Raw genomic sequence first — 26,500 nt, 5'->3', positions numbered from 1 at the left:
AAAGTTGAACCGTGAACTTTTATGTTTTCATTAAGATATTTGTGGACTCTGGCTTTAACCCGTCAAGTTACCTTTACGATTGAAAGTAGTATCAAAGGGCTCTTTAAATGACAGAATTTAAATTCAAGACGGATATTTTTGAAACGCACAGGTATTTTTTTTGTGACAAGAATAATGCCCTATGTTATCAAAACGCATCGGTCGTTGTCTTTTTTAAAACAAGCTTAGAGAGAGAGAGAGAGATGTTTAGAGAGTTTAATGGGGTTATTTCAATATTTAAGACACCAATGAGGGCTATCGTTTTTTGTCTCACTAGATGGCGCACTGCTGCATGAGGTTTTTAAGTATGGCTTTCAGTCTGTTATTACGGGCGTGAAAACAAATTTTAGATTAAAATCATATTTAATACACCTTAAAACCGTACCGTACCGTAAAAATATCGAGCATGCCACAGTGTTGCATAGTTCCCGTTTTGTTCGGAACAAAAAGGGAGGACAAAGGTTTCAGAAAGACAAAACTGTCTCAAAACACAGACATTAATTACCCCGGAACGCATATTTGTCATAATTAATTTCAGGTATTGCAAAATATATTCACAAAATTATTCTAATTATAAATAAAACCCGCGTTACTCACCCAAAACTATGAGATTGGACATTTCGGAGACCTCACGCTAACACTAGCGCTCTCATACGCGATAGCCCTCATTGAATTGACGTTGTTTTGTTTACATTTAGTTTAATACTTATCAAAACCAGTATAAGCATAGTTTACGCTATGTGTGTGTGTGTGTCATTTTAAAATGTTTAAACATAGACATGAAAAAATTTAGATTTTCAGAATTTTCTTATTAAATAGTTGTGCTATAAGATTTACCTTCATACCAAATTTCAAGTTTCTAGGACGGGTCTATATTAATTCGCATAAAATAAATGTTGCTAATTGAAAATGTTTATTACGCATAATTATTAATCCGCATAACATTAATTCGCATAACTGAATACCTATACGCATAATGTAAATGCGCATAATGTGGATTGGTATAGGATTGTCCTTATTGTTTTATTTAATCAATTAGATCTGAGAAGGAAACTACTATGTGAAAATATCTATTATTGGGCTACTTATTATAAAAAAATACAACTTACATCGACGGCTAAGGCGGGAGCTACGCCACGCTTCGCTCCCGCCTTAGCTTTCTGAACTTAACCGAGTCGGTTTTGCCTTGACCAAGCTAATTTACTAGCTGTATAAAATTATGCAAATTCTTTTTATAACATTTAAAATTTATAGATAATAATTTTATGCATATTTCAATTATGCGGTTTTATTATTATGCTAAATAAGTGTTGTTTTTTATAACTATGCAATTTCGATGTTATGCACAATCATGTCATGCCAAATCTTTTAATAATATCACGGGACAATTCACACCAATTGACCTAGTCCCAAAGTAAGCTTAGCAAAGATTGTGTTATGGGTACTAAGCAACGAATAAATATAATTATATAGATAGATAGGTACATACTTAAATATATATTAAACACCCAAGACCCGAGAACAAGCATTCGTATTTTTCATACAAATATCTGCCTCGCCGCGACACGGGAGTCGAACCCTCAAGCTTCGTAGTCAGGTTCTCTAACCACTAGGCCATCTGGTCGTCAAAATCTGTTATGCGAATTCATATTAGGACAATTAATGTTATGCGAAATAAGGGGCACTCTTCTAGAACAAAATGAAATAGGTTTTGATTCTTCCGCAATTTCAATAAATAAATATCACGGGACACATGACACCATTCGTTTATCCCTATCCCGCGGGGACTATGCTGATTTCCCGCAAAATTAGCCTAAGTTAATTTAGTATAAGTAGGTACCTAGTAATATTTTTTTATCTAAGCGTCGTCGGTGTCGGGGGACCGCTAAGGTTTAAAAAATACAACATAAATTTATACTTTAGTTTCCTGTTAACCTTGACTAAGTAACCGTAGTGGAGCGAGGGGGGTGTATCGAGTAGAGGGGATTCCTGGGCGATTGCTCGGGAATTTCCTTACCTGATACACCAAGATGTCCAAGATACGTTCTAAAACTAAAATAAATAGAAAACCGGGACAATGGGGACATGTTGTATTGAAACTCATTTAAAAAAAATACATTTTAAATAACCTAACCAACAAAAAGTTGGAAAACCCCCGACTTTGTCACGTCAAAGTTTGATATCTCAAAAACGGCTGAACCTGCCTGCTCTAAGAACCATCGCTAGAAAACCTGCTTCCAAATAAAAAATCGGCATTAAATCGGTCCACCCTATTAAGAGCTACGGTGCCACAGAGAGACACACAGATAGATACCTTAGCAGTCAAACTATAAATCCCCTCTTTTTGCGTCGGGGGTTAAAATAAAAAAAAAAACTAGCGTTAATCGAGGTCTTAGAACCTTGATTTTTAGGCACACCCTAATCAGTATGGATCATATTGATGGTTTGTGTAGGTAATTATTGCACGCCCAGCCTTCACGAAACAGTCCCGCACACAGTTCCGTGTTACAAATACATGCAAAACGTCCGATGTCCAGAAAATAGCCGCTTTTCCGTGAAATTTAACACATTTTCACCCCACAATAATTGAAAAGAGCCCGGGATCCTTTCATCGCGTCTACCCTGGTCAGGGCATTTGTATAATGTTATATTATATCGGGATCGGTCATTATGCACTGAATGGAGAGATATTGAAGCACCTGCGGGTAAAGAAAATTACTATTGTTGGCTAGTTTTTGAATTTAGTTTGGATAAAATTTTCGTGAGTAAAGTTGAAATATGTGATATTAGGTTTATTTACCTACCTACTCCATTTTTAAGACATACCTAATATTTACTCTTATTTCCCTTTTGATTTGATAAATTGTTTCTATTGTTCTATAATTGTACCGTTAATTATTGTTGTTAGTTATTATTATTTTTAAAATTCTAATCTATGTAATAAATCTTGGTAGAACGTGTATATCCAATATCCGGAATTTTAACCAGAATGAACGGATAAAAACCGCGTTCCGATTTTTTATTTTTGTTCAGAGTAAATTTGGTGTCCACGTCAAAACTTCGCAAGTAGGTTCTTCATTTAATATAGAACCATTAGAAAACGCCGTTCAAAATTAATAAAACCCTTCAATTGAAGGAGAAAATTCATCGCTTACCCGCCATAACAGAGACCAGACTAGAAAATACCCAAGAGATGACAGCGGATTTAATTATAAAAATATAATAATAAAAACCCAGACGTCCCTTTCAGACGCTCCTGCCGGCACTTTCAACGATTCTCGACCTTAATGCGTTAATAAAACGAAGAAGGTGTCAGCAAATCTGGTTTGTTGTGGTTGTAATAAATTGTAGACTCGACGTCACAGAGGGCGTCATATTTTTATTTAAATTCAAAATTCTTGGTGACGTCGCGTTCGATTTACACGTATGGCGTATCGAGTGTTCGCATCGGGATGACATCCTAATTCGATGGTATTCTAATTTCGAATTATTTATTAGAGTATTTAGAGTGCCGAGTGACGTAGATTGCCGATTATGGACGTGGAGTGTAAATAAATTAACCGGATCGCTGGGCTCCTTCGTACTGAAAATCCAGGTCAATTTACGCTATTGATTCTGGAGCTTGTTTATTTTAGAGATTGCCATAAACGAGCGTTTGGTATAATTTTGATCAACTTGATAATTCAAATACTGCCACTATGTTTGTCCGTCTTTTTTTGACATAGATAGTTTATGGGCAGAGAGTGACATAGGCTACTTTTTATCCGGAAAAGTGCACAGTTCCTGAGGGATCAGCGTGCGATAACCGAAGTCCACGCGGGCAAAGCTGCGGCCAAAAGCTAATCAATGTGAACTAACATTTACAATCGTTAAAAGAAACGACAAAAGTCAGATTAAACCATGTCATCGATGAAAACAAAATCATCTTCGACCGACGTTAATTAAAGCACACAAGCCACAATAACACATGTCCATTCATAATACAGACCTAACCCCAAACTAAGGCGTGTTTGATAAACACCTCTAAGGAACTGACCGGTAGTTAATGGCACTCGAGGGCGGATTATTCCAGCACATGAAATAATTAATTGGTGTTCAGAGTCGGCCGTTACGCGTTGCTCAATGGAGCTCTCTGTCCATTACGCTGTGTGTCGATGAATTTGGAATGTTTGGAACTATTCGAATCTGGAATTCGGTTGGTTTTTATGACTCCGAGCGATACTGGCAAAGGATTTAAGTTTGTGTTTTTGTGTTCAAAAGTGGCCAGCATTTTTTTTATATGTAAACTTAAAGTTGCTTTTTAATTTGAATAAGAGGTAGGTACTTTTAAGAGACAAATCGGCGATGGATATTTTTTAGATAGTTATTAATGCAACTACTCTTTTGCATATCATCGTCTATTATATCACTCAGCCACATCTCACTGGAAATATAGAAATCATTCCTTAGTCCACAATCTCAAATGAAAATGAAAACAAAGTGAGGTACCATTTAATATAGTATCTATTGAATTGACATAGCGTTATGAGCGTTGCGAGATAATAGTTGAGTTATTGAATTGTAAATGTAGGTAAGTGTGAGCTTTCATTTCGGCTTTGGTACTTAGTTTTTTTAACGACAATGCATAGCGTTATAAAAGGTAGTTACTTTACGATATTTATTTTAACGGAGTACCCTTTTACATAAATGCGTCTTACATCAAGTTTATGTAGTACGTGTAAAGTTTTTTTTCACTTCTCATGCTCGTAAAAGTTAATATTTATGCTGGATCTAGGCGCCATAAAATTACTTTTTATATAAATCTTCTTCTAAGACCAGGTAATCAGGTGTCAACAGCCACAAACAAAGAGTGTCTATGTTTTTTTTTTTGTAAACTAAAAATCAATCAAATTAACCAATGAAACTAAAAAAATCTAATTATTATAGCAATGCATGAAAAATAAAGGTACTTAGTAAGTAGACAATGTTCCATTGTTTCTATTTAATTTCCTCCAATCGAAGTGAAATACAGAGTGTGAAACTCTAGCATTAACCAATACGCTATATGAACGTCTCGGTAAAAGGCATCGCTTTATGCCCTTGTTGTACAATCTACTATTTTTAAACTTTACTCGTACATTAAGTCAGTTACTTTACGGTGTGTTTCGCTGTGTAAAAAAGGAATTCTAAGGAGGAACGAAGGTTTTTTTTTCATAAGTATGTTCGTTTGTTCCACAGGCATGGGAGGCGGCATGGGCCAGATGGGCGGCTACTACGGGGCGGCGTATGGGCCCCTCGGCGCGAGCATGGCCGCCGCCGCCGCTGCGGCTTGCGCAGCAAAACGCCATATCGGCTGCGCTTACGCCTAATGCACAGGTACCTATTACCTAATTTGTACGTCGTAGTTGTGTGTGTGCAAATACGGTATTTTGACAACTCCTGAATTTGCCATATATTAATATTATTATGAAAATATAGATATACAGACAGTGTTTGGCGAAGAGAAAACTTAAATCGGTTGAAAATTGGATTTTATTGGGATTTTTTGAAAAATCTATATACCTGTGTCTTTCTCAAACGTTTTTCTCTATGCAGCAAGTATGGCGGTACTGGCGTGTGACGTCACATGCCAGTATGTTTTTCTCCCGTCTAATCTTGAAATTTCAAACCTTTATCACACTTTGTATTTGTAACAGGCACAAGTTCTGTTTCTCTATTCGATAAGGCATTGTGTAGTTTAAGTTATAAAACATATACAAAATAGTCAAATACCGTATTAAGGAAAATTACCTGTCATTTACTATACGGGTGTGGCCTGTAATACATAAACGTAAAACATAGTCGTCTCGTCAAACTAAAAACATTAGTTCAGCGACTATAAAAATAATGGTGTCTTTGAATTTTCCTTTTTTTCATACAAATTAAATATGCTATCAATGTACGCCATCCTAGAACACAACTGACGTCGCCTGTCACACTACAAACATCAAACATTTTGCTTTACATTGCTTCTTCGAATAAACTAGAAAGTATAATAAAATTTTTTTAAAAAATAATTATTATCTAAGTCGCTTAATGTTGTTCAGTTTGAGGAGTATTATCTTTGTTTAAATATTTGCTCATATTACAGGCCAACACCCATATCCACCTGTATGAATTGTATGAAATGTAAAATGAATCGGAATTTGAATTTGCACTTACTAACACGTGACATCACATACGACACGCCACGCGATGCTACAACATGCTTCGCTAGTGTCACAGCAAAAACACACATAACCAAGCCAAGCATAATAGCAAGTGGTTAGAAAACTTACTATGAAGCTTTGGTCCCGCGTTCGATTCCCGGTCGGGGCAGATATTTGTATGAATAATACGAATGTTTGTTCTTGGGTTTTGGACGTTTAATAATGTATTTATCTATATAGTATGTTTATTCGTTGTCTAATACCATAGCACAAACTTTACTTAGTCAATCGGTGTCTTGTTTATATTTATTTATATACTTATATGGTAGTTACATTATTTTGAGTTGATTCGAAGTCAATATCTTGATGATTTACGCATTTCTAAGACGGTATAGAAATTGAAATGGTTTAGATTTCTTTTTTTTTCGGTTACGAGAAGTCAAAAAAGTCCATCCTAAATAACGAAAACTGTAACCGATACAGTTTTTCAAACATCAACATCTACCTTATTAACTTCTCCGTTCTAATTAAAAAAAATCTTGAACTAATCATATTAAAACTAAACGCGCAAAAAGGCGTAACTCACACAAAAAGCGCTAAATTATGAAGACGATATCCTCGTTCATTACACGCTTGTCGCTAGCATGAGTCTGTGAAACGGTTTTACACGGTTCGTAACAGGTAGCCCGTACATCTGTCGCAATACGAACAACAATGGCGTAACTGCCAAGAAACGATTTATGAAGTAGGTAAGGAATTCAGACGAAAGGGATAGAAAAAGTATGTATTAGCTTTACTTTTCGCCATTTCGCCAAAGAAACAGTGGAAATCTCAAAAATTATAATCGTGAATTTAATAACGTTGAATAAAAAAAATTCCTACAAGGATTGTGTGTCAACAACAATGATAGGACGTACCAATGTTATACTTACTTATTAATAGTTTACGAGGGTCAAACAAACGCAATATATTACGTGTTGCATAGATTTTAAGTGAAATATTGTATTTTGTACCGAATGAATAATTATTAATATTAAATATTTATAATATTGATTTCGAAAATTATAATATTCTGATTAATAAATACTGTTAACTCTAATAAATTAATTTCTTGGTACATACCTATTTCGTGCATGTCTTGTACAATTTTATTCACCAAATCCTCGGTAGGTATAGTTACCATTCCTAACTTTAATGTATAAGGCTGTAAACCTACATTTCTCAAAAAAAGTGACAACTCTAATTTAACTCTATTTTTAATTAAATGAAGTATTTACATCTATACTAGAACACCTTCGCTACTGCAAGCACTCGGACTTGCATTGCGCTCCATATTTGGCATAGCAGTTGTGTCCAATTATCGCAGTTATGCCCTTTTACATTGCAGTTACGCCCTTTTACATCGCAGTTACTATTATTCACGCACGCATCCTCTATTTCACGCCTGTTAGTAATTCTGCTAAACGGTGCGATTCCAAGCTACCGCCCACCACCAACTAGCTTTTTTACATTTTTTGTTTTTTTCCCGCAAAATGGTAAATTTTAATAACATGCTCAATCGTCTGATTTAAGTAATTATGCCGGCGCTCAATTAGTGCCATTTTTTACGCTTTAAATGTTATTTTATTTTGGATATTATTAATTATTTTAAAAAGACGTGGTCATCGAAGCGTTGGTGTTATTGGATCGATCAAAATACAGTAACCATTTCACCGTTAAACAACAATGGCCTTTCTAAGACGGCGTCTTTATTGATCCGAAAATAATTAAAGGAATTTTCGGGCTTTACTTTATTAAATTCAGATTATTAGGCGCTTTATTTTTTTTTACTTCGCTACAGTACATCAAATTAAATATGACATTGTGAATTTATGATGAAAAAAAACAGGTTAATTGATTGAATCAGGCGTTACTTTGCGGAGGTCCATAATAATATCGATGAACTAAAACAATTACTTTGCTCACCCGCGACCTTACGATACCTACGTCTATGCAACAAATGTGTGTTCTTGCAGCTCCTCCACCTCCACACTGTAGGAACACCCAACTATCACCGCCACCACACTACACTGACGCGTTTCGAACTCAACCAGAGTTCTTGTTAGTCTAAAATGTATTCTCTGAGGGTGATACTAATCATCAATTCTTCACTCATCAGCAAACTCACCAAACACAGATAAAGATAAAAAACACGAATTAAAAACCTGCAAAAACCAATACTAATCCAATAAACCAGAAACAGACTCCTTACAACCCTCACTAGGGGCGCCACCCTCGCTGTTAAACTCATACAACAAGGTCCGATCTCTCAATACTTCCAAAATTATACTTTATTTCTTAAAGGTTACAGTTGAGTTTGGATTGCTTAGTGACTAGACATAGGACTATGTTAATGTGATCTTACGAGAGGGTGTAAAAATGAGAGGGTTGCGGAATTAATTGTACAAGTTTATGTGTCAAGTAGCCTTAAATGATGTGATATTGGGATTTGTGTTAGTGTTTTTCGTTTTTAGCGTTCCGTAAACGAAAGGTGACAATTTAACCTTATTAATGGTGCTACAGTATCAATCCGTCTGCCTGTCACGGGACTGTATCTCAAAAACAGTTCAAATGTCACGTTTCACAACGAAAATGAAATTCAAAATATTCTCATTTTATACAAACAAAGTTTATTTTAGTAATGTGAATGTTTGGAATTGTGTCGGTTTCACTCTAAAGGTGTGGATGTTTATGGCCACTGCAACAACAAACAGTTGTTGAATTGAATACCCGTCAAGTGCGAGTCTTAGGGAAAAAATACTTTTTAATTTGTCTAATGGTGTCTGTACTATAATAGTTAGACAGATCCAGACCTAGTCAGTTTAATTTTTCAGTAATGTATGGAACCTCCAGTGCGTGAGTTCGATTCGCACTTGACCGTTTTTAACCCCCGACGCAAAAAGAGGAGTGTTATAAGTTTGACCGCTATGTGTGTCTGTCTGTGGCATCGTAGAGCTCTTAAACGGGTGGACCGATTTGAATGCGGTTTTTTTATTTGAAAGCAGGTTTTCTGGCGAGGGTTTTTAGATGTTTTTATCAAAATCGGTTCATTTAAGATTAAATACTACCCCCTTTCCTTTCATTTAGGAATAAATTCGCCTTTGTACTCTTTTTGATTTGTTGTTTTATTTTTGTATTATTTTTGTGTTTTATGCACAATAAAGTATTTGTAAATACATACATACATACTACTTTCTTACCAATAGCCATCAGCTTATCTCAAAATACTTATCATAGGAGATGGTCACGTGTTACCCTCTGCCATAAAACATTGGCAAAGCCTACAACTTTTGTAGTGAAATTAATTGGCAGGTGTTAAATTCGACTCTGGTCTGTAGTATATAACCATTTGTAAATCGATAGGGAAATCTCCTGTTAGTTGTAAAATCTTTACTATGTCAATCTGTCAAACGCTTGCAATCTATTCAAACAGTGGCTTCCATGAACCATCATACCTACTATATAGAAACACCATTAAAATGCGCAATAATTCCCGTCAATCATACAAACAACTTAATTGAAAGTTTATTTATACCTTAACTTACGTAACGAGTGGATAATGAAATTATTTTAATTGAATTCAAACTCAGTTGAATTCATCGGCTAATTGAATGCGTGTAACAATGGTGGCTTATCGGGCATCGCTATTCGAAAGCGAAAGGATTACGTGAAAGTTTCGACAAAGTTGCGATTATTGCGATAAATGTCGACAGATGAGATTGTGCGTTATAAAAGACAATTGAGAATTACAGAATAAAGTTCATATGTTAAAGATTGGGTGTCAGTTTCATACATTATGAAGCCGTGGTGGCCGAGTGGTTTGACCTATGGCCTCTCAAGCAGAGGATCGTGGGTTCAAACCCCGGCTCGTACCTCTGAGTTTTTCGAAATTCATGTGCGGAATTAGATTTGAAATTTATCACGAGCTTTACGGTGAAGGAAAACATCGTGAGAAACCTGCACAAACCTGCGAAGCAATTCAATGGTGTGTGCGAAGTTCCCAATCCGCACTGGGCCCGCGTTGGAACTACTGCCCAAGCCCTCTCATTCTGAGAGGAGGCCTGTGCCCTGCAGTGGGACGTATATAGGCTGGGATGATGATTCATTCATGTTACCTAACAAAGGTTCGACAGTAAAATCTTAGAATCAGTACGAACGGCCGAATGCTCATACATTTTTATCGCAGTCAGCGTGCAGTTGTGCCGACTGCAATGACAAATGTATGGGCAGTTGGCAGTAAGGTTGCAGTTGGAATGCAATCCGTCTGTCTGTACTGGCTCTTAACCTTTTAAGGCACATGTCAAACTTTGCTATGCACTTAGGGGGCGTCCATAAATTACGTGAGACATTTTTTAGGATTTTTTGACTCCCCCGCCCTCCCTGGTGAGATTTCGTAAGATTTTCCTTAACTCCCTCCCCCCTCCTCAAATCTCACGTGAGATTTTTTGAAATGTGTTGGCTGTAAACCCGTCGGATTTAAAAAAAAATAAAAAATTCGTTCTATTATTTATTACGACTTGTGATTTGTAGGTAGTTTAAAATCACTGTGACAAAACTATTGTGTTAAATTCGCCATATTTTTTTCTAGATTTTTTTTACTTTAATTTAACTTTACTTTCACGCAATTTACACGGTTTTCTGCTGAAAAAAATTTACGTGATATTTGAAAACCCCCCCTCTCCCAGTGAGATTTGGAAAGATTTTACTTGACCCCCCCCCCTTGAAGACCTCACGTAATTAATGGATGCCCCCTTACATTAATCTACCATGCTTCTCCGTTAAACGATTATTATCAATATGTGTTATTGTATTTTAGAGGAGAGGCCAGATAAATTAAAGTACTTAACTCATTGATATGGACCTTTGCAAAGTGGCGCTGGAATCAATCAATTAATTATATATCTGACTTATGGTGAGTCTAATGTTACATTAAATCTTCACATGCTATAAGACTACTGGTGTTCACAAAAAGGGAGAATTTATCTTTAAATAGATAAAAAACACTAACGCTGTAAAAGTGTAGGCAAGCCCTGCCGATCCATTACCAAACTCAAAATAGATTATTTTTATCAGATCACGTTCACGAAATTGCTTTCTTTCCTCAAAAAAAGATATCTTACAGATATTGTACGGGCTATTACTAGTCTGAAAAGAAAAAAACGTATCAGTAGCCCCGTCCCCGATCCATCACCCATTGTACCACCTTAATAGACTCCGAACTATCATGAAAACGCATTTTTTTCGATTAACGTGTCGAATCGCCCCCGAAAGCGAAACAATATAATCAGCTACCATTCATATGTGTACTATAAACAGTGATTTTTACCTGTATTAAAAATAATGATTGGGCGTTTTCTTCAAAATGAGTAACGAACCATTGTGATTTTCGAATTCGATTATTGGGGGCTTATCGGGCTGCTTTCACGGTTGGCGTGGCGAACTGGGCTAGCCACAGAACTATACGAGGAATAGAAATGTTATCTTGTTTATTTCCTTCCACAGTCGATATCGCTACTGTTCTCCCGCTGCCAATGAGCACAAGTTTTTATAGTTCCGTACACAAAGGGTGGCAAACGAAATTCTATTCAATGTCGCCGCACTGTCCGTTTGTCTGTCTCAAGGCTGTGTCCCAATAAACGTAATAAATAGGCGGAAGCTGAAATTTAAACCCTCGATGAAATACAACTCACACTTGGCAGTTGGCCGGTTGTTTTACTTGTAGGTTTTAGTAGATTACGTTTACGATACTCAAGAATTAAATGTAATCCTTTTTGAACTACCGCCTTTTCCTTTCGTTACAATGACCCAAGTTTTTTTTTGAGCTTGTCTTCGTTAGCGGAACTGCAAATACTTGAGTGATCGAGACGTAGTCTTACATTAAGGGTACAGAGCTAATATATTAGTAGTACGAGTATTACATTATATGTTTTTGTAATGTCTTGACGTCAATTTAATGTTTTGTTTTTAATTTTGTTTTCTTTCTTCTTTGTAAACAAAAATAACATTAACTCCCTGTTTCACGACCCATTGATTAAATTTATCTGACGGTTTAATGCGATGCCGTCTCTGTTTGTTTTGTTCAAAAAGACGGAGACGGCGTCACATTTATCCGTCAAAAAAAATTAATCAATGGGTGGTGAAACAGCCCCCCCCCTAAACTTAATTAAATTTTTGGAAGCTTTAAATTGATGTATTACTTTGAGGTATTCAACCTAGGTGTGCGTGTGAAATATAGCTTTTTACTAAAAAGTTTTTAGCATACGCGTGGTGGTTTTTAGACTCTATTTTTCTTATTCCTAGTTCTATGGCACTAGCGATCGTTGGAGATTGAGTGCTGGTGCCAAAGGCGACAATTTGGTCACTTTTAATTGGGTGCTCGTTACTATTCGATTCACTCAATAAAGACGCGGAGGATTAGGGTCATGTGTCAAAGTTAATGTCAGTTACGAGAATAAAGCTATCGTCTAATGCGAGCGCCGTCGCCATAGCAATCGCTTTTTCTGTCTGTCAAACAGTGGCGCTGGAGAGATAGTGAACACTATTATATCGCTTCTGGTGTACTCGTAATATTATTGAACTACTGATATTTTATTAGGTACGTATTGAAAATTCACACACACCATTGAACTGCTTCGCAGTTTGTACGGGTTTCCTCGCGATGTTTCCTTTACCGATAGTAGGTAAAATAAAATTTCAAATATAATTTCGCGCATAAACTTTGAAAAACTCAGACATGCGAGCCCGGGTTTGAACCCCTATCCTCTCAGAGGCCATAGGTCAAACCACTAGGCCACCACGGGCTGTTACCTACCTAATTACTTAGTTATATACCTACGTTTCAACTATTGAAGTCTCTTTTAATGATAGATGTCTAGTTTATGTATTTTACTCGAATTTGTACTAGGAGATCAGCTGACAAAAAGGGCAACCGCTTATTACGGCTTCTCTTAAGAGTAGGTGCATATTGTAGGTACGTGCATATATCAACATAAGGGCTCCTCCACAAAGCTCGTAAACAATTGTAAAGTTGAGCACAGCGTATATCAGCGCGGCCGGTCGGTCGTTACGAACGCCGTAAAATAGCCGCCGATTGTGCCGGCTGTAAACTGGTGTCGCGCGCTAAGCCTGATTTAGCGGCCGGCGTGCTGTACGCTAACGGGGACGCACGGGCGATGGCGATGGCAAGACAATACGATATAGGATGTAAAAATACATGCAATGATTTTATTTACTCGCCCCGTGTAGCCTCCTAAGTCTTCGTGTATTTTATAAAGTACAATGCTATGCGAGTAAAGTGCGATGGACAGATCAGACCTGCTACAACATGGGTACAAACGTCCACGAAGCCATACACGCTGCCGATTAGAAATAATGTCCAAAATCACAAAACTGGGAATTTTCGTCTTGATCTGAATTATGTAGGTAGGTATATTAAAAAAATCAGGACTTACGACGATGACATAATACTACAACGCCTTCTGCGCCTTCTAAGATAGATGGTAGATTAAAACGTCGATAATTGCCTATAGAGTAGAACCTAATTACAAGATACGGAACCCATTTCTACCTACTAAAGTTAAAACGTTACGAAAATAATCATGATTGGTACTTATGCGATGTATTTAAATATGTATGTATGTACCTAATTGTACTTTTTTTATAATTATTTTTCGACTGGATGGCAAACGAGCAAGTGGGTCTCCTGATGGGAAGAGATCACCACCGCCCATAAACATCTGCAACACCAGGGGTATTACAGATGCGTTGCCAAACTAGAGGCCTAAGATTGTCCAGTACTCATTGTACTACAAGCTTCACTTACCTTAGGACCAATTGGTGTAGGTAAGTCGTCCCAGGATATTTACGAACATATTTTACGTAAAAACATAAATATTTATTATTTTATTCTTTCGACTGCCATAGTACACTTTTTATGACATAAATCAGCATTATGGCACCACCGTCTGTGGCCTTTTGAAATTACTTGTCGAACTATACGACAGTATGTATCGCGTATAAGAGATAATTTTTCCCACAATACCGAACTGACACAGTTCATTAAATTCCAAATAATCGATGCGTTTGTGCCTTTTATAATTTAATGATTTGTGGGTACACAAACGACTGAATATCTTGAGGTTACCTACGTGAAGGTTAAGGCACCTGTTGAGATAAGTGATGTAAAAATACAGGGAGAAATTTTTAGAGTCATTTTTGTTGGGTCACCAAAATGCCTTTATTTTGTATGCCTACTTCCTAGTAAGCGTTTTGAACCTCGGTTAAACGTCATTACATTACCATCTCACGTTTATTAACGCAACGGAAGGACAACTCGCGACAATTTTAATCATATTAGATTTAGCATCGGTATTGTCTTTAGTTTTCATAAAAATGTGCCCCTGAGCATCATCTCTTTCAATAATATTTGCCGAAACGGTAATAAAGAAAAAAAAATACCGCAAAAACACTGAATATTTACCCAAATACGTTTTTCATCGTTGTGGGTTTAAAAAAACGTTGATGTTTGTGTATTGTGGTGCACATGCCGAGTGAAAATCTTGCTTGCTTTAAAGGTACTCAGATTTAGAATCTAATATTCTATTATTGATCCACTCTTATCAAGCTTTTTGGATTTATAGTGGTATAAAAGATTTTGTTTGCCTTCACGTAGGTACGTCTTTAACATTGGACACATTCGTACTGAGATACCTGCTTGCGCTTCGCATTCCTTCAGTTAAATTCGTATCAACATATTATAAAGAAAAAAAAATGCCCATAAAAACACAAGGTACATGCTCAACCAATCAATCAATCAGTGGCAAAAGGCTTAAGCTCAGCATGTCCGGTGAGGACTATGCTTTACCGCGCTGATTTTCAGCGTGCACCACTACACAGCGTACAGACCTTACACGAGAGTATATACCGCAATCTGTAAATGTTTTCTTCGACTGATGCTTAAAGAAATTAATTTCTGTTCAGTACTTTTTGTCTCATTTAGCACCGAAACAGTCAATGTAAGAATGTTCGCCAACCACTGTGAGCGTGAGATCTGCGTTCTCCATTTCTGTCACAAGCTACACAAAGCACAGTAGGCGCGTTAAATTTGAATGAGGCATGTTTATATAAAGAATTATACATTCAATAAAGTTATTATTATTAATGAAGTACTTAATGCAAAGCTGGATTAAGATAGTCATAGTCGTGACCATTCACATATTATTATTTGATAACAATTCTGTAATCATTTAAATAAATTAAAGTACGTTTTATACGTTATTGTGATCCATCGAGGTGGCGATTTGAAAATATTTCGACTTGTTGTTATTTATCGTTTATTACTATAATCCGGTGTCAAGGCACTATAAATTATATATTGACCATTAAACTTAAGTGAACACTTATTTTAAATTGCGTGTCAAGATTTGAGTGGAGTTTCGTCCTATTTATTTAAACTTGTGCTTTTCTTTGGCTAATTCTATACTTATTATTTAAGCTCTCTTAAAACATCCTTACTAATATTTACTATAAAATGTGAAAGTGATTATGTTTGTTTGTGACGCTTTTATAATTAAGAGCGTTTATACCTGCTGAGCTGGCAACGTTGCATTTTTGTTAGTTTTTTATCGATTATTCCATAAAAATTGAATGAAAATTAATAATGTTGTCTGATAGAACACTTCTTAATATATACTTAAGTTAATTTGTCTACTCCAATAATTATTCGTTATAGACTTTTATATTCTTTAAAAACCGGGCATAAACATTAATTCGTTTTTAAGGAATATAAAAGTTTATCTCGAATAATTATTGGAGTAGACACATTAACTTATATATTAAGAAGTGTTCTATCAGAAAACATTTTTAATTTTCATTCAATTTTTATGGAATAATCGAGAAAAACTAACAAAAATGCAACGTTGCCAGCTCAGCAGGTATAAACGCTCTTCAAGTACTTAACCGGTCGTTTGGAACTTTGGTATGGAGATAATTTGAAACCCCAAAATGGATATTCCTAGTGGTCTGGAGACCCCAAAAAATGTTACCTGTTTTGTCTCCTATGATTATATCTCACGTATATTTCCATTGTTTCAGGTCGGTTCATCAATGGACATGTCAAAATACTCCATTGAAGCAGAGAAATACAGGAGCTACGGCATGTACCCTGATCCCTCGCGAGGCTACTTGGACTCGGCAGCTTTATCCAAAGCGTACATGTACATGGACCAGCAACAACAACGTTCGTATCCTATGGACATCAGCAAGATGTACTCTGAAGCTTCTGCCGCAGCCATGGCAGGGTTAAACTCAGTAGCGCCAGCTCCGTCCAGCCTATCCCCGCGCTCCTCCGCTGAATCCCCAGATATAACAGCCAAGAGCAGCCAAGAGAGAGCAGAAGGTAGTTCCTCTTCAGGATCAAATCCTTCCCCGTCCTTACCTTACTACCAAGGATCTCCTAGTATCCTTATGCCGCAATATCCCGGTCAGTACGCTCAGAGCACCCAAGGCGGTGCGGAGTTCAGGCGGCCGCTCACAGTCATATTCTGACCTGAAGCCTAATCCCACTGTTTTTCATACACTGTGGCGGTTCATTAAAAAGTTTCCACGCGAGCGGTGTGAGCGTTTTTTTTATAAAGTGCGTTTTGTTTTTGTTTATGTTTATCGATATCGAACCAGTGCGTTCATTGTGCGCAATTATGTGCGTTGTTTCCTTTTAGTTAATTAATTGCTCGCGCGCTCTTTTGTTTTCCTAATTTTCACGATTTCGTGTTTTTCCAAAGTTCCTTATTCTGTTTCCTCTTGTAGGATTAGATGTTATAACTTAGATAAGTATTCATGTATATTGTAAATATTAAAGTTTCTAGTTTAAGTTATTGTAAAAATATTTATAGCCTAAAAATTGTACGAATTTTTAAGCCTGTTGGCGTGTCGTATTTATTATACGAGTACGAGGATATAATTTAATAATAAATAATTATGAGAAACATTTACCTGGAATTACACTTGTTTATTTTTTTCATTTTATTTTATTAATAATTACTTCGTAAAAACGAGTCCAGCTACTTTCACAACGATTCTATGTAGTAGATAATTAAAAATGTAAATAAAGTATCTTTGACAATAATGTCAATTTGTAAATAATAAAGGACTAAGCTAATTTAAATTAAAATGTTTTAGATTTAGCTTATGTAGGGCCTGATTAAGGGAGATTTTAATGTTTCGTCCGCTGTTCAAAAAACGCTGTCACGAGACGCAGCGTTTTCCGCGGCCTGTGTGAACAGGCCCTTTGCATTTATGTGTTGCCATACATAATTAAACGTCAAATTAATATTATTTCTGATTAAACCTGCAATTTTAATTTACTATAATGACTCAGGGTAAATTAGGTCAAAGAAATAATTATATTTTGGGAATTGTGACTGACGGTAGGTACATATACAGATCTATTTGATAATGTTTTTCCATCAAACTTTGTTGGATATGTTTGTACTTATATTGCTATCTCAATTAGCTTTAGTAAACTTCAATAAGCTAGTTGAGACAGCAAGATAAATACAAACTTATTTATCCGACGGCAAAACATTATTCACTGCCTACATCTCTAATCACATATTACGAGCAGAGCATATCGCTATATATAGTGAAATGAATCATTGGTCTGAATTCACTGCGTACTTACTATACGACATAGTATTATACACCGTGTTTTTCTTGATTTCCGTTAACTTCGACTCAGTTCATTGGTACAAACTTCGGTATCGAAATTCGTTTTATACATACACTCAAGTTCGTAAACTTCTGATCAAAAATATCTGAACACGCTTCTACGTTAAGAATAGAGTCGTGTTCACATATTTTGATCAAATTTTCGCTCAGAAATTAACGAACTTAAGTGATAATATAACTTCACAGACATTGTCAAAGGTCAAATCGCAAAATTCACAAACTTAACAAGTGTAGGGAACAAAAGTAACGGAAATCAAAAATAACACGTTGTATATCAGTTTTTCGTTTTAATTTAAATTAATACAGATATTTTGTTATTTCTCTCGTACTTAATCATGACTAAGAATTGTTTTTCATTTATTTATTTAATCATCTTGTACCAGCCATGGCTGTGTATGACAGAAGTAACAAAAAATAAGTCACTTTTTTTTGGTTTTGATGTATTTTTAATTATTTTGAACTTTGAAAACTGGCGACATCTATACGCACTAGTTAAAAAAAATCAAAACAAATAATAAAGTGATGTGAAAAAGTGCTGCATTTTTTTAAACTTGTAACGCCACAATGATGATAAGAGATTTTTGTTTCTTTTTCCAAATCCTGCAAATACGCAGTTTGTTGTTTATTGAAGTCTGTATAGATGAGACTATTGTACTAGAACTTAAATAAAAATTATAATACGTAAATAAAAAAAATATTGGAAAACTTGATATCTTGCTTTAATTTTTACCACTACCGATAATTCCCAATATTTAAGGTTTTTTTTTTGTTCACTAAAAATCCATACCATGCGCAAAATGTTCTATTATTTAAACGCATAATAACCCTTCAAAAGCATCCACTTGAAATTATTTTCGCAAGCCATAATACAGCAATATTTACTCTGTCATTATCACCTATCAATTATTTTTAAACCGTTGTAATAACACGTCGGCACCCCCTTAATAAAACAATCGACTGTCGCTACAATCCTCACAACAATTTAAAGCTAATCCCACTAAGTATAAGGTTCAAATTTGCATGTGTGGAAAATGCTAATAGTGACGTAAAAATTAGTTAAGGGCACTCGCTCCCTAGTGTTTTTATTTGCGTTTTTTAATAAAAATATCCGTTGATAGATATCACTGCCAGGGAAGTGATTTGGCATAAAGTAAACACCAGGGCTTGCTGGCAAAATGCGCTGGAATAATAAACAAAGCGCCCTCTTGTGTTGGAAGGTGAAAGAAAATACATCTACAGGATGCTACTTTGAATTATAAATAAAGTAACTATTTGTCAGAGACTCGTTCCACTTTGACTTTGGATCATGATTTTTACACTCGATTTGCCATAAATTGATTTAGATCCCGTAAAATCATTAAAAGGTAATATTATAAGAGGTATTTACTAAATCTTGACTAATTGATTCTTTGTTATCTGTAGTAGGTAGGTACGTACCTATCTTCAGAGAGAGAGTGCGAGAGAAAGGTATGGATAAGTATATTTTATTATACTTACTTGATAATAATCGATGTAAATCATCAATTTCTTTCCACAATTTGCCATTTACGCTTGGTGACTCTTTGAGTGGATAAATAAACACTTAGCTTTTGAAAATCTGATAAAGGTCTTAATTTAAACACCCAATATCAACAAGTTCTAGCATTCATGTTGAAACTCTCGTTTAAGAATCTTGAATAAAACTAGCTGTAGCCCGCGACTACGTTCGCGTAGAATTCGTTCATCGCTATCCTGCAAGAACTATCCAATTTTCCGGGATAAAGACTATCCTATGTCCTTCTGCGGAACTGAAACTATCTGTATACCGAATTTCATCTAAATCGGTTCAGCTGTTTAGACGTGATATGGTAACAAGCAAACAAACATGCTTGCAAAATTTCGCATTTATAATACTAGAGTTTACCCGCGCGGCTTCGCACGCGTAAACTATTCGAGCTGGTAGGTACAATTCTAATTCCGGGATATTATAAAATTCCTCTGGGAATTCCCAAAATTTCTATCGTGGGCTTCATTGAGGTTTTGTTAAGAACTACTGTCCAAAATTTCAAGACTCTAAACCCAGCGGTTGAAATTTCAAGATTTTATCCCTTTCCCGTGTGAATATCGGGATAAAAAGTAACCTATGTATTATTCCAGACGTCCAGCTATCTACATACCAAATTTCATCCAAATCCGTCCAGCCGTTTTAGCATGAAGGAGTAACAAACATACACACACACAAAACATTAGCATTTATAATATTAGTAGGAAGTAGGATATAGGATTAGTGGGATGTCATCTCATAGTACCTAGTTGTACCGCAGATGTCAGTGCCAGTCCCTGATCACCCTGTATCCGTAGCCGCACCCTCACAGCGCAAAACCAACGGGCGTCCGACGCAGGCGCTGTTTGCGCAAACAATCGCTAAATATACGCTCACTTGCTCTTGTCACTATTATATACTGCACATCATTGGTAACACAAATAATGCACAGATTCATACAAACGATGGGTAGTTAGTTAAATATACAGGGTGTGATGTGCGTGACATTATACCGGCAGCCGCCAATGGACAAGCGGTTGGATTGGCCAGTGGACAATCTTAGACACTCTTATTTATGAGTACTACTCTACCTACTAATTATACTACTTGTACTACTTATGTATTTTTTCTAACCTGTGTAATGTGTCACTGCTGTTATTAATAACTTATTTTCTTTCTTTTAAACACTGCTCTAGCCGATCACCACCCGCGAGGAGGATGCCAAAACCGGTGAGGAGAGGACAATAATCATACTAAGCAATACTCCTTACATACTTTATATTATGTAGGTAATTCTGTAACGGTCAATAAAATTAACTAAAAGAACTTCTTTGCTCACCCGCGACCTTATGATGACTAAGTTTATGCAAAATATGCGTGTTCATGCAGTTCCTCCACCTTCACACTGTAAGAACACGCACAAATCACACAAACCCATCTATCACCACCACCACACTGAACTGACGCGTTTCGAACTCAACCAGAGCTCATCTTCAGAGCAACAAAACCGTACACCATGCTACCAGATGTTAGACTAACAAACCACAACAACCGTTTTAATTTGTCACTGCAATGTAACTCCCTAAGTACCAACCTATATTATTTTTCAAAACAAAACTACCCACAAAATATTAATTAGTTTTAATCGTCATATAAAACTACCATCTTCTTGAAAGAAAATCTTTAAGTTCATTGCTATGTTACGCCTGATTCAATAAATTGGTCAATAAAATATCAAATAGTTACAATAATAAGCAGGTAGGATACGCCAATCAAAATAAAGTTGAAAAGTCCCCTGGCCCAGTATACCAACAAACAGATAACCCTCAATTAGCATATTATATGAAGACATAAGTCTAGCCAGTTATTAACTCTGTAATACAGCCAAGCCATTGATTAAGCAAAAAATACGAAGGACATAAAGAATAATTATAGGTGACAACTTAAAACCTTATATGCTGTTAACCGACTTCGCGTAGGAGGGTTGTGTATGTTAGTCCTCTCTATTCTAGTGTACCTCCCAAGAAGTAAGGTGGGGGTGATTTTTTTCTCGTCTAACCCTATACTGTGGGGTATTGGAAAGGTCTTTGAAAATCATTGGGGTGTAGACGATTTTTCCAGGTTTGCGAAATATTCAACTTTAAAATGCAAATTTTAAAATTCAAATCGGGCGTCCTCCTCCCTCTTAAAGCTAACCGTTAGTTTTAAATTTGAAATAAAAATATGGTAATAAGGATATCATATAGAAAATTTAATAGGAAAACTATAACGACAAACGTTTGCTTGAGAATGAATAGAGTTTAAGAGTAAAATAATAGGTAGCCTAAGTAAGATATAAAAAAACCCTAAACTTGAAAGATTCCGTACAAAATACAAAATCCATAGAAAAAATATACCTAGTACTTACTTCATTTTTTCGTAATGGCTACTGAGCTCTGTACCCCTAGTGTAAGTTTTCGGTTACAAAATACGCATCGATCGCGTTCGCGTTAAAATCACAATTTATATGGAAACACGAACAGCGCCTCTAGCGGAACGTTTGCGATGTTCGTGTTTCTATACAAATTGAGATTTTAACGCGAACGCGATCGAGACGTATTTTGTAACCGATAACTTACACTAAGGGCACTGTCTTGGTTGATTTTACATTCTTTTGCCGTTTTACCATCTGCAGCAGGTCACATGGGTCACCCTTAAAACAATAACCGTGTGAAACAGCTATTTCCTTGGTCAAAAGTCACGCGGACAACTGACCGCCGCTCTGACAGCTGACCTGTCAACTGTCAACTGTCACGTGCCGCCGCTTTAAAGCTGGAGGGTGGTGTAATTGCAGCAGCTATTGTGTACACCCTCGAAGAAAGATTGAATAGATCGAAAAGATTTTGAAGATTTCTATAGTTGTTACGAAATTGAAATGGAGTGTTTATAATAATAAATATCTGGGTGACCGAGCTATGCTCGGGCTAAAACTCGGTGCCAAGCGTTTTCCCAGAGATAAGACCAAGCTAGATCGATTTTTCATCCCCGAAAACCCCTACATACCAAAGTTCATCGAAATCGTTGGAGCTGTTTCCACATACACTCGTATATAGAAGAATTGCTCGTTTAAAGGTAGATTGTAGTACCTAGTTCATAGTTATAAGCTCTAATATAATAACCTAACCTACATAGACATCGTCCTTTTTTAGAACCACCGCTAGAAAACTGGCGTTCAAGAAAAAAACCGCATCGAAAGCGGCTAAGGTATGTGTTTGAGAGCTCTACGATGCTACCACAGACCGCAGACATGGGCGTCAAAGTTATACTATACTTTACTTTGTCATAAACAGCTGTGTGTAGGTATATATTTTTTTATATATAAGAGGGGGCGAACGAGCATGCGGGTCACCAGATGGGAAGCGATCACCGCCGCCCATGGACACGTCAACACGAGGGGTACACACATACAAACACAGGTACGTTGCCGGCCCTTTGAGAGCCTGATAGGCTCGTTTTTAAAGATCCCTAAGTTGTACCGCTACGTAAACAATGTCCCAGGAAGCTGGTTCCATACCGCTGCTGCTTCTACTGCTGCTGCTGGTTGGTTGGTATATTTTGAGGAAACCTGCGAAGAAATTAAATGATGTGTGAGAATTGATCATATTCGTAATACTTAATATAAGTTGCGTATGAGCAAGGTCAAAGTGGTTCTTTAATTCAACTTTGACTTATCGAAACTTATTGTCATATATAACCTAACCAACAAAAAAGTTGGAAAACCCCCGACTTTGTCACTTCAAAGTTCAATATTTCAAAAACGGCCGATCCGGTTTCGATGAGACATGTCTAACAACCATCGCTAGAAAACCTGCTTTCAAATAAAAAAAACATACGTACATACGCATACACATAGCGGTCAAACTTTTTTGCATCGGGGTTTAAAAAATAACTATTTGTCGTTTTGCCATAATTTGATTTAGAATAGATCTCTAAAAAGTTCAATATGTCAAAAACGGCTGAATCGATTTTGATGAAACATATCTAGAACCATCGCTAGAAAACCCGCTTACAAATAAAAAAATCGCATTCAAATCGGTCCACCTGTTTAAGAGCTACGGTGCCACAGACAGACACACATAGCGGTCAAACTTATAACACCCCCCTTTTTGCGTCGGAGGTTAGTAAAAGGAAGTGTATTAGAGGCATTTACTTACTAAATCTCGACTAATTGATTCTTCGTTTAGTAAATGTATTTAGTGGATAGACGCAATAGGAACATACCTACATTCAGAGAAAGTGAGACCCGTGGCACAAAACAAGTAGATAAGGTAAGTAAGACCGTGGTCAAAATCTACTATTTATTACTTACCACAGAATATGCTTAACTTTGAATTTCGACGTCACATAATTCCGTCGAGACAATCTCAATATTCGAATTGACAGGGGTACCCCCCTCTACTTTAAAAGTCCATGGAGGGCAGTCAACAAAGGGTATTTTTCGTATAAATAGGGTACGACAATGCAAGTAGGGCTGTGAAATAGAAGATTGTTATTCAGGTTGTGTAGATATAGGTAGGTAGATGTCGTTTTGAAGACAATTTATAGCTGCATTTTTTGCAACGGTCAAAGTTGTGAAACGAAATGAGGATACGTGAAAACGAAAAACGAGCATAATTTCTCAAAATGTTCATACATTTTATTTGATTTAGATAAATAAAAACTAAAAAGGTTTAGATAAGTATTTGTATTAAATATATTGACCCGGATAACTCACGTCTTAAATCGAGTTTAGCTCGACATGTTGACGAAGGGCTACGGATTAGCCCGAAAAATGACGAGCTAAACTCGATTTAAGACGTGAGTTATCCGGGTCAATATATTTAATATGAGTGAGTCTCAAGGTAGTTTCATGTTCAAAGTGTATACCTACACCAACTTTTAACTTTTTTTACCCAACTGCCCGAAAGACGGTTTTATTTTGTGTGCTTATTTATGTCTATTTCTTGACAGATGACAGAGGTTTATGACAGATGTTAGAGATGTTAGTCTGAAATCTGGTAGCATGACATGGTGAACGGTTGTGTTGCTCTGAGGATGTGCTCTGGTTGAGTTCGAAACGCGTCGGTGTAGTGTGTTGGTGGTGATAGATGGGTTTGTGTGATTGTGTGTCTTAGTGCGGAGGTGGAGGAACTGTATGAACATTTCTTGCTTAACCAGGGTGCACTGGCTGGCTAACAGTGTCGTCAACCCTACCGACGTGACAGGGGTAAATTATGTGTTTTCCCAACTGTCACGTAGGTGGACAATTTATGGCAGTTCTAGGCTTCTCCAACTTGGAAGGACGGGGTTATGTACAGTCAGACGCGTGTTTTTTATACAAATATAAAAAGCAGACGTTGCTTTTAGTGCTGTTAAGCGATATCCTATTATAGCATCTCGTATGTCTCATGTTCTTTCTTTTGTACTGTGTGATGTTCATCATGCTGGTAACAGGCCTCCTCTCAGAACAAGAGGGCTTGGGCCATAGTTCCCACGCGGGCCCAGTGCGGATTGGGAACTTCACACACACCATTGAATTGCTTCGCAGGTTTGTCCAGGTTTCCTCACGATGTTTTCCTGGATGGAAGCCGTGGTGGCATAGTGGTTTGACCTATCGCCTCTCAAGCTGAGGGTCGTGGGTTCAAACCCCGGCTCGCACCTCTGAGTTTTTCGAAATTCATGTGCGGAATTACATTTGAAATTTACCACGAGCTTTGCGGTGAAGGAAAACATCGTGAGGAAACCTGTGATGTTATATGACGTTAAATAAATCTATTTTTTTTTCTAATACAATATTGCAAAAAAAAATTAGTTTTGCACTAATTACCACATCGAAATTATATATTTTTAAAAATTTTAAGCTGCCGTGTAAGGTATTGCGTACAATAATTTGACACGAGAGAGAAGCCGATCTGTGACAGCTGTCACTTCAGCAAGTGCGACGTTTCGAGTAAAACAAAGTAGCAATCATGTAGTGATACATTGCAGGCAATTTTTTTTAGTATGATCAGTAGGGTTGACCATATTTAGAGAGCCTCCCTGTTAGCTGTTGACTGTACATAAGTTGCTTGCTGGATGAAAGTAAAAAGTCAAAGTTGATCGAGAGAACGAGACAGAGTTTTTAGGGTTCCGTACTTATCAGAACTCTTATAGGATCACTTTGTTGTCCGACTGTCTATCTGTTCTGTTCGTCTGTTAAACCCTTTTTCTCGGGAATGCGTTAAGGTATCAATCTAAAATAATTATCAAATACTCAAGTCTGGTACCATCAGACAAATGTGGTCTACCACCCTAAAGTTGATAATCGCCTACTGCCTTTTCGCTAACGTTTGGCAACCTGTTTCATTTCGCACACTCTAAAACTCGAAATATTTCAGGATTTACTTCAGGGTCATCGTGTAGAAAAACCCTTTAGGTTATTAAGTTAGGTTAGTTTTATAAAAATCCTGAAATATTTACAGTTTCAGAAATATTGAACAGTTGGGAAATGATAAGTTGCGAAATGAAACGTTACTAACGTTATTCTCCGAAACATTAGTAAACCGGCTGCACCAGCTGTAAACTAGTCCTTAATTCTTTCTGTAAAAAAGGTTGCCAGGAAGAGATCGCTGTTAAGCGATAAGGCCGCCTATTACTTACCTTGTAATTTTCTTTCTGTGTATCTGTTTTCTGTATCGCTTACTATTTCTGGTGTGCAATAATGAGTCATTGTATTGCATTGTAAACCCATAAATCAATAATGCCAATAGACGTATCTGGCAACTCCAAAGTTCGACTTTAGCGACATATTCATTTTGATAGGAACTTGTTTAAAAATTGATAGTTATCACTTATTGGGCTGATGGTACCTCTTGAAGTAAGTAGGTAGTGAAAAAAATCAAACTTCAAGTCAACGCATTCCAATCATAGGTACAGTCGTTAAAAAAGGTTAACATACTTTCCATAACCGAAATATTTATTTCCTTTTTTCCTAGAAACTTGAAATTTGGTA

General features: G+C 36.6%; 1 protein-coding gene and 1 long non-coding RNA gene across 2 annotated transcripts in view; one reads left to right on the top strand and one right to left on the bottom strand.

Annotated features, from left to right (window-relative positions):
- The window catches only part of LOC141426132 (uncharacterized), a 47,173-nt gene extending 28,494 nt beyond the window's left edge, over positions 1 to 18,679 (top strand). Inside the window, exon 4 of the mRNA XM_074084993.1 lies at positions 16,338 to 18,679. Coding sequence (XP_073941094.1) covers positions 16,338 to 16,790 — 453 coding nt within the window. The 3' untranslated portion in view covers positions 16,791 to 18,679. The remainder of the gene's footprint in view (positions 1 to 16,337) is intronic.
- A 4,326-nt stretch (positions 18,680 to 23,005) lies between these two features.
- On the bottom strand, positions 23,006 to 26,233 carry LOC141426290 (uncharacterized). The gene is made up of 3 exons (XR_012451220.1): positions 26,149 to 26,233; positions 23,840 to 24,001; positions 23,006 to 23,095 (listed from the first exon to the last, which is right to left on the bottom strand). It is a non-coding gene; the product is annotated as an uncharacterized lncRNA (long non-coding RNA).
- Between the last annotated feature and the right edge of the window lie 267 nt (positions 26,234 to 26,500).

Source organism: Choristoneura fumiferana, chromosome 3 (assembly GCF_025370935.1).
Source record: "Choristoneura fumiferana chromosome 3, NRCan_CFum_1, whole genome shotgun sequence".
In the NCBI taxonomy this organism is placed as follows: Eukaryota; Metazoa; Arthropoda; class Insecta; order Lepidoptera; family Tortricidae; genus Choristoneura; species Choristoneura fumiferana.
The sequence above is the reverse complement of the archived record's forward strand: the minus strand, read 5'-3'. Positions and strand labels throughout refer to the sequence as shown.